The 9,432-nt window shown below is 47.6% G+C and overlaps 1 protein-coding gene and 1 non-coding gene across 2 annotated transcripts; one reads left to right on the top strand and one right to left on the bottom strand.

Moving 5' to 3' along the window:
* The first annotated feature begins 248 nt into the window (after positions 1 to 248).
* Positions 249 to 4,709, top strand: SNX20 (sorting nexin 20). The gene is made up of 3 exons (XM_056862962.1): positions 249 to 411; positions 2,799 to 2,962; positions 4,041 to 4,709. The coding sequence occupies exons 1-3, from the start codon at positions 249 to 251 to the stop codon at positions 4,707 to 4,709; spliced, it is 996 nt and encodes a 331-aa protein (XP_056718940.1).
* A 3,698-nt stretch (positions 4,710 to 8,407) lies between these two features.
* On the bottom strand, positions 8,408 to 8,479 carry TRNAA-CGC (transfer RNA alanine (anticodon CGC)). The gene has a single exon. It is a non-coding gene; the product is annotated as a tRNA-Ala (tRNA).
* Positions 8,480 to 9,432: the final 953 nt, after the last annotated feature.

The following is a 9,432-nucleotide window of genomic DNA, read 5'->3' as shown; positions in this document are numbered from 1 at the left end:
CAACCTCCTGGTGAGGGCTGGAGTTCTCAGAATGACATCTGCAGAATACAGACATCAGTTCCCCTGGGGGGGAATTGTAGCTTTAGAGGGTGGACTCTATGGCATTACATCCATGCTGACCTCCCTCCCTGCCACAGACTCCACCCTCTCCAAGCTCCACCCCCCAAAATCTCCAGGAATTTCCCAAGCTGGAGTTGGCAACCCTAAGCAGGTGCTCTTGACTCTCTTCCTTTTTGGACAGCTCTGCCATGGAAGGAGGCCTGCCCTACTCTGGAGAAAGCAACCACAAAGAAGCAACTGGGGTCACACCCGATTCTGCTGCGGCTGCCCACTCAGATGAAGACGATGGATACGAAGACCTGACTTCATTTAGAAGAAACCAGGAGCAGAAAGAAACTAGCGATCTCACAGGTTAGGCCTTGCTGGTTTTGCATCTGGTTGCCTTGAGTTACACCAAATTTGTTTCAGCTCAAATAGAATTTACCCTCAGCGTCAGGACTGAAATAGCACTCGGTGACCTGCCATTTGGCAGCCGAAAATAGGAACTTCTAAGGAAACGGTTTCACATGAGTACCAAGTAAAACAGATGACATAGCCAGTAACAAAACCCACCTTGGGGGTGATTTTCAAAGACTGGCTCCAAAATATACATTTGCCAACAACACCTCCCTCCTCCACAGTAACGATTTATAATCTGCCATCCTACTATTTAGATCGGGGGTGTCAACCATAAGGCCCGCGGGCCGGATCCGGCCCCTTGAAAGCTCTTATCCTGCCCATGAGGCAGCCATCCCCCCCGCCACTCTCAATCTGGACTGGCGAGGACTGGCCCAGCCCAACCAAGTGGCATTTATGTCCATCTGGCCCTTGTAACAATTGAGTTCAACATCTCTGATTTAGATCATGCATGAACATATTGTCTTGAACACATGAACACATGAAGTCAGTATCGTCTACTCAGACCGGCAGCGGCTCTCCATGGTCTCAGGCAGAGGTCTTTCACATCACCTACTGGCCCAGTTCCTTTAACTGGAGATGCCGGGGATTGAACCTGGGACCTTCTGCATGCCAAGCAGATGCTCTACCACTGAGCCACAGCCCCTCCCCCTTAACTGAGGCAGGCCATTGGTCAGTATTGTCTGCTCTCCCCCTATGCACTGCCATGACAGCTTCCCTCATTTGAGCAAGGTCTTCTACAGGTGCCAACCTGAAAATGGGCAAAATTAGTAAGTGCCCATACATGTGCCTTCTCCGTTGTGGCCCCTACCTTATGTAATGGCCTGCCTGAGGAAGTCAGGAAGGCTCCCCTTCTCCTGGCTTCCTGCAAACTATGCAAAACTGAATTATTCAAGAGGGCTTTTCTACACAGGCAATAGAGTTTGCACTGTACAAAATGATTTGTTACTTAGATAAGATGTTAGATACTGTGGTGTATACCACTGTGTTTTGCTTGCTGAAACTAGGGTCCTACTGTGTGATTTTTTCATCATTTAATGTGTCATGTTAATCCCTAAACTTTGCTTCAGTCCTGTTAGAATCATAGAATTATAGAGTTGGAAGGTACCACCAGGGTCATCTAGTCCAACCCCCTGCACAATGCAGGAAATTCACAACTACCTCCCCCCCACACACACACCCAGTGACCAGAAGATGGCCAAGATGCCCTCCCTCTCATCATCTGCCTAAGGTCACAGAATCAGCATTGCTGACAGATGGCCATCTAACCTCTTCTTAAAAACCCCAAGGGAAGGAGAGCTCACCACCTCCCGAGGAAGCCTGTTCCACTGAGGAACAGCTCTAACTGTTAGAAAATTCTTCCTAATGTCAAGATGGAAACTGTTTTGATTTAATTTCAACCCGTTGGTTCTGGTCCAATCTCCTGGGGCAACAGAAAACAACTCGGCACCATCCTCTCTATGACAGCCTTTCAAGAACTTGAAGATGGTCATCATATCCCCTCTCAGTCTTCTCCTCTTCAAGCTAAACATACCCAGCTCCTTCAACCTTTCCTCATAGGACTTGGTCTCCAGACCCCTCACCATCTTTGTTGCCCCCCTCTGGACACGTTCCAGCTTGTCTACATCTTTCTGTTTTTAGATTTCTGATTAGTTCTACAACCCTAGTCCTATTGAGCCAGCATGGTGTAGTCCTATAGAGTGACCATGGTGTATAGGTTAAGAACAGTGGTTTGGAGCAGTGGACTCTGATCTGGAGAACCAGGTTTGATTCCTCATTCCTACACATGAGCAGCGGAGGCTAATCTGGTGAACCAGGTTGGTTTTCCCACTCCTACACATGAAGCCAGCTGGGTGACCTTGGGCTAGTCACAGCTCTCTTAGAGCTCTTACAGCCCCACCTACCTCACAGGGTGTGGGGAGGGGAAGGGAAGGTGATTGTAAGCCGGTTTGAGTCTTCCTTAAGTGGTAGAGAAATTTGGCATATAAAACCAACTCTTCTTCTTCTTCTTCGAACTCTTATGTTCTTTTTCTTCTTTTTCTTCTTTTTCTTCTTTTTCTTCTTCTTCTTCTTCTAGAGAGAGAGAAATGGAATCTCTCACCCTGTACCTGTTGTTGAACTTTGGGGGGAGGATGGGAAGGGGGACAATCTAGCAATTTCCATTGCAGAGCTCAACAGTGGATCTCATACTTCAAATATGTAAAATAATGAATTCCAGTCCTGGCAACTTAGCTTAAATCAGGGTACAGAAACACCTTGGAGAGCTACTATGGATGAGTAGAGAGCACCAGGTGCCTGAGTTATTGCTTGGACTCAAACACACAGTTGATGTTTCATTTTAGGTGCTAACAGAAGTCCAAAGAACTCTCTAAGTCCCAACTCTTCCATGACCACAAAAGAACTTCAGGAATACTGGAGGAATGAGAAACGCAATTGCCGAGCAGTCAAAGTACTTTTTGAAATCCCGTCTGCCAGAATTGTAGAGAAGGCCTTCTCTAAGTATGTGGTAAGCTCATGAGGGAATGTGAAATAGTACTGAACAGCCTCAACCTATTGCCAAATCATGGAATCCTCTCCCTTTCCCAAAAAGATTTCAAAATCCACTAGCTAATCAAGAGCTAGTATGAGATAATGTTTGGAATATTGGACCAGGAAGATCCCAGCTTAGCCATGACTCTGGGCCAGCCAGCCTCCCACTCCACCTAATCTACCTCATAGGGTTGCTAAAATGGGGGAGGGGACCTCATATGCCATCCTGAGCTCCTAGGAGGAAAGGTGGGATAAAAAATGTAGTAGACAGATAACTGGGGCTAGCACACCACCACCAGCAGTATTCATTAGCCATGGAAAGCTCCAACGTGTAGTCTGAAAAGTGTTATTTGAGCTAACCAGGGTTGGGGGGGAGCCCTCTGTGATGTACACCGAACACTAGCCACAATTAGCTCTGAAAACGAAAGGAAGGGGGAAATCACACATGAGAGGGAACGAAGAAGGGGAAGCACAGTCCCACTGGGCATGTCTTGACTCCTAACCATGGTTAGCGCCAAACCCATAGTTTACAAATTAACTTTTGTAGCCAAAAAAAAAAAGTGGCGCGAACATAACACTAGCCATAGTTAGCTTTTAAAATGAAAGAAAGGGGGAACTCAGAAATAAGAGGGGAGGAGAAATGCTCCCACTGGAGACGTCTGGTCTCATAACCATGGTTAGGACAACGGGCAGGGGTACATTTGCACAAGGTTTATGGGGTTGATATACTGGAGAGATGAATTAAGATGGATCTGGAATCAAGAGCTTTGTGGTAGGGATCCACAAGGTAGGGGCTGATCAGCTGTTGAAGGCCATGATCCTCAAGTCTGGTTTGTCCACTGTGCAAAAAGCACTACTCTCCATACCCAAATACAACCTTCATCCTGATTGGATCCCTTTCTTCTCAGGATGAAGAGAAAGCCAATCCGATTGGCTTAGCTCGGCCCTGAGAAGCAGTTATGAGTTTGCCATGATGCCAACCTTTTGCTTGTGCCAAGCTTGAAGATGGTTTGATTTCTTTTCTTTTTTTCCCCTGTTGGTTTGTTTCCTGTTAGAAATACCAAATCATCATCATCCAAACTGGCAGTTTCGACAGCAACAGATCAATAATTGAGCGCCGGTACTCAGATTTCGAAAGGCTGCACGCAAACCTTTTGAAGACGTTTTATGATGAAATGGAAGACGTTCCCTTTCCCAAAAAGAGCTTGACTGGGAACTTCACGGAAGACGTTATCATGGAGAGGAAATTAGCCTTCCAGGATTACCTGCGGCTTCTCTATTCCATGGAATGTATCCAGACGTCGAGTACGTTTATCGATTTCTTAATAGGACTCGAAATGGAGGAAGCCTACAGTTGCCTACGTGGAGGACAGTATACCAGAGCTTTGGAGATATTTCTGCAAGTTGTGCCCCTGCAGGAAAAACTAATCAAGCACAGGCCGATTCTTCTGGTCCCAACCCTTTGTGCCATTCTCATCTGTCACAAAGACCTAGATGATTCCAGAAGCGGCTATGAATTTGGAGAGAAAGCCTTACGGCGCCTTCAGAACCATCCCAAGCACAGATACTTTATGCCCCTGCTGGAAACAATGATCTCCATGGCGTATGAACTTGGCAAGGACTTTGTGTCCTTACAAGAGAAACTGGAAGAGAGAAGAGCCAAGAAAGGACCCAGAAAAGCAGTGACCCTGAAAGAACTTGCTGTTCAGGAGTACGTACATTGAGTTAGGGTTGCCAACCTCCAGGTACTAGCTGGAGATTTGCTATTACAACTGAAAGATCAGTTCCCCTAGAGAAAATGGCCGCTTTGGCCATTGGACTCTTTGGCATTGAAGTCTCTCCCCAAACCCTGCCCTCCTCAGGCTCTGCCCCAAAAACCTCCTGCCGGTGACAAAGAGAGACCTGGCAACCCTACACTGAGTGGATAATGGGGGGGTCTTCTCTGGGGACACTGGGGCTAGAGTTAGTGGTGTGTGGTTGCAGGTTACAGTATCTTCTAGTCTACGGTACATTCTTAAGATCCAGTGATGCAATCCACCCAGGTCGCCCATGGCCTCTCCCTTACCTGGAAGGACTATGAAACATTTTTAAGATGAAGAAAGAGCCTTGCTGGATCCAACCAAAGGCAAGTCTAGTCCACAGTGTTGCCAACCTCCAGATACTAGCTGGAGATCTCCTGCTATTACAACTGATCTCCAGCCAATAGAGATCAGTTCACCTGGAGAAAATGGCCGCTTTGGCAATTGGACTCTATGGTATTGAAGTCCCTCCCCTCCTCAAACCCTGCCCTCCTCAGGCTCCACCCCAAAAATCTCCTGCCAGTTGCGAAGAGGGACCTGGCAACCCTACTAGTCCAGCCTCCTGTTCCCCACAGTAGACAGCCAGATATCCTCAGAGAGCCTACAAACAAAGCACAGAGTCCAACACTTGCCCCCACTCTTGCCTCTCCCAGCACCCCACTAGCAGCTGGCATTCACAGGTACACTGCCTCTGGAAATGAAGGATCCATTTAGCTATTACATTCTCCTCGAATGTGACCAACCCCCTTTCGAAACAAGCTACAGCTAGCATCCATCAGTGCATCTTGTGGCAGAGAGTTCCATTTAAGGTTGCCCACGCCAGCTTGGGAAATCCCTGGAGATTTGGGGATGGCAGGGTTCAGGAAAGGGAGGGACCCCAAAAGAGTATAATGCCATAGAGTCCACCCTCTAAAGCAGCCATTTTCTCCAGGGGAACTGATTGCAGGAGATCAGTTGTAATGCTGGGAAATTGCCAGGCCCCTGCTGGAGGCTGGCAACCCTAGTTCCAGAAACGAACTATGCATCAAAGCTAAGAAGTACTTCCTTTTGTCTGTCCTAAATCTACTGCCTGTTGAATTCATAGAATGCCCCCCAAGCTCTAGCATTTAGCGCTTTATGCCGGGCCGAGCACCTTGCTTAGCCAAAGGCAGCCTGCAGTGTTCCCGTCAGGCTGAAAGGTCTGGCTTCTGGCATCACACCCTGTACCTGCCAGAGGTCAACCACTGATAATAAAACATGAAAATATTCTGCCTGTGCAAACTCATTTCCCATAGGACTACAGCTACTATGGTGGTAGAAAGTGTCCTCAAGCCACTGCCAACTTATGACAACCCCCGTAGGGTTTTCAAGGCAGGAATCATTCAGTGATGGATTGACATCGCCTGCCTGTGTGTAGCAACCCTGGACTTCCTTGGCGGTCTCCCATGCAAGTACTAACCAGGGCTGACCCTGGTAAGCATCCAAGATCTGACAAGATCGGGCTAGCCTTTGGGTTGCTAGATTTGGGTTGGGAAATACCTGGAGATTTTTGGGGCGGAGCAGCCATTTTCTCCAGGTAAACTGATCTCTATCTGCTGGAAATCTCCAGCTAGTACCTGGAGGTTGGCAGCCCAAGTCAGGATGCAGAGGCAAGCAAAGGCAAGCCACCTCTGAATGTCTCTTGCCTCGAAAACCCCATGAGGTCACCATAAGTCAGCTGTAACTTGACAGCAGGGGGGAAAGTCTTTATACTTTCTGCTTTCTGTCGCATGACGGCAGATTTTAGAGCTTCAATATGATGGCTCTCGCTTGACAAACCTATAATGCACGTCAATCAAGACATACAACTGGAGCAGGTTTCATCTCAGCCAAAAGAGGAGACAGCAAACATCTGCCCGGCTTGCCTTACAAACCTCAGACAGCTCGTAAACCCACCCACCCCCCCTGAATTGAAATAAAATCTGGACAGATTGGTTTAGACCGCCTCGGGGAGTTGCACTAAAAAATGCTGAGTTTGGGCCTATTTCCATATCAATTAATAGATCATTTGGGCCATTAAGGAGGTAATAGCTCATACACCACTCTTGAAAATAACTGAAAGCGTCCCTGAGGTTGTCTGGTTCTTTCTGAAATATGCAGGAAAGCAAGCTGTTCCTCCCCACAACATCTTGTTTACAGGGAATCCTGTGATCTATACAACTTCAGCCTCGCTATCTGGGCGTATTGGCTACGCCATCAACCAAGGATAATTATTCCATTCTTGTATATCTTAATAAGGGCTGAAGTCTACTCATCTCACCAAATTCAGTATTTGTTCCTCCTTTCCCCCACTCTTTTATATAGGGTTGCCAACCTCCAGGTTCTAGCTGGAGATCTTATGCTATTGCAACTGATCTCTAGCTGATAGAGATCAGTTCACCTGGAGAAAATGGCTGCTTTGGCAATTGGACTCTACGGCATTGAAGTCCCTCCCTTCCCCAAACCCTGCCCTCCTCAGGCTCCACCCCAAAAACCTCCCGCCAGTGGGGAGGACCTGGAGCTCTCCCAGAATTTCAACCGATCTCCACACTACAGAGATCAGTTCCCCTGGAGAAAATGGCAGCTTTGGAGAGTGGGCTCTATGACATCACATCCATGCTGACCTTCCTCCCCAGCACAAACTCCACCCTCTCCAGGCTCCACCCCACCCCCAAATCCCCAGGAATTTCCCAAGCTGGAGTTGGCAACCTTAAGCAGGTGCTCTTGATTCTCTCTTCCTTTTTGGACAGCGCTGCCATGGAGGGAGATCAGCTGAACTCTGGAGAAAGCAACCAAAAAGAAGGTAAAGAAAAGCGGGGTACAAAATCAATTCTTCTCCTTCTCCTTCTTCTTCTCTTCCAGAGAAAGCAAATAGAGTAGCTACTGCTGGTCACCTCACCCTGTCCTGGGGATCCCCCAGAATTACAGCTCATCTCCAGACTACACAGATCTGTTCCCCTGGAGAAAAGGGATGCGTTGGAGGGCGGACTTTATGGCATTGTGCCCCACTGATGTCCCTGTCCTCCCCAGGCTCCATCCCCAAATCTCCAGGAGTTTCCTGACCTGAATCTGGCAACCCTACCCCCCATCCCCCGCCGGTGGCCTGGGGGGACCTGGCAACACTATTGGGCAGTAGGGTGGATTGGGCACAGAGAGAAAGGGGGGATGAGCAGCATTAATGAGCCAATATAACCATCCCAGCCAGAGCCTCCCAAAACAGCCCCACAAAGAATAGCCTTCCTGAGATCATGAACACATGAAGCTGCCTTATACTGAACCAGGCCCTTGGTCCATCAAAGTCAGCATTGTCTGCTCAGACTGGCAGCAGTTCTCCAGGGTCTCAAGTAGAGGTCTTTCACATCACCTACTTGCCTGGTCCCTTTAACTGGAGATGCTGGGGATGGAACTTGGGACCTTCTGCATGCCAGGCAGATGCTCTACCACTGAGCCACAGCCCCTCCCATGAACACACACATGAACAGGGTCACATGAACACATGAAGCTGCATTATACTGAATTAGACCCTTGATCCATCAATGTCAGTATTGTCTACTAAGACCGGCAGCAGCTCTCCAGGGTCTCAGGCTGAGGTCTTTCACATCACCTACCTGCCTAGTCCCTTTAACTGGAGATGCCAGGGATTGAACCTGGGGGCTTCTGCATGCGAAGCAGATGCTCCACCACTGAGCCACAGCCCCTCCCCATCTCATTCACTTGACGCAGAAGCAAGATTTGCACTAAAAACCACCAGGATCGCAGACCTTTTTCCTAGTCGCGATGCTGCTCCAGTTCCGAGAAAGTATAACTTGCCTATTAAAAGTTTCAGAAAAGCAGCAAGAAGCATTTCCCCCTGACGTTTATCTAGCGTGCCACTAGATGGTGCTGTGACATTGACTGCAACCGCATCATCCTAGGCATCCAGGTGCATTTATTTAAAAAATCAAAACTTTTAATCTTAAATAGCAAAGGGGGGGGGGCTTAAAAAAAAGCGTTAGAAATAAATAATTCCCAAAGTCTAACATTTAAATTTTTAATGTCCTTAAATAATTAAAGAAATCAATTCCATTGTGAGTTTTAGAATGGGAAAAGCTTACTTTTCTAGTCGTCCTTAAGGACAGTTTAATATCTCTCTTTATCAGGAAGCTGTTCGAGCCAGCTAGAAAGCTGAAAGAGAAAATATTCTTGCAGGCTTTTAGGCCTGGTGAGTTCAAAGCCGGAGTCACCGCAGCGCCTCCATTCCTGCTCCGCCGTTTCCTCCTGATCAAAAGGAGACAAAGTTAAAACTTGCAACTCCTAAAAGAACTATCAAATAATGAGGGGAGGACAGGAGAAAAAGTATACCAACCTTTTTTTCTGAGCAGCGCAAAGGAAAATAGAAAGCCAGCGAATTTGCCATTTCAGGTTTTAGCTTAGGTTGTCCAGGGACTCCCTACCGGCAGAATCAAAAGCGATGGATCAGCGGGATGGATCCAGAATGAACCAGCGGGATAACTAGATGAAATTCATTTGCGTCAGGATTCAGCCCCCAAAATTGTTTTAAACTTCATAGCTCAGGTAGGGCTAGGGTTCCCAGCTGCCCGGTAATGGCCTGGAGAAAATATGCACTGGTACTAAGGGAATTGGCTGTCTCAAAAATGGGAACCATACAGTT

This window comes from Euleptes europaea, chromosome 17 (genome assembly GCF_029931775.1).
Source record: "Euleptes europaea isolate rEulEur1 chromosome 17, rEulEur1.hap1, whole genome shotgun sequence".
Classification (NCBI taxonomy): Eukaryota; Metazoa; Chordata; class Lepidosauria; order Squamata; family Sphaerodactylidae; genus Euleptes; species Euleptes europaea.
The sequence above is the reverse complement of the archived record's forward strand: the minus strand, read 5'-3'. Positions and strand labels throughout refer to the sequence as shown.

Coding starts and splice junctions, on each gene's coding strand:
- SNX20 (XM_056862962.1), top strand. CDS start 249: ATGGAAGGAGGCCTGCCCTACTCTGGAGAAAGCAACCACAAAGAAGCA. Junction 412..2,798: donor AGAAACTAGCGATCTCACAG/GTTAGGCCTTGC, acceptor GTTTCATTTTAG/GTGCTAACAGAAGTCCAAAG. Junction 2,963..4,040: donor AGGCCTTCTCTAAGTATGTG/GTAAGCTCATGA, acceptor GTTTCCTGTTAG/AAATACCAAATCATCATCAT.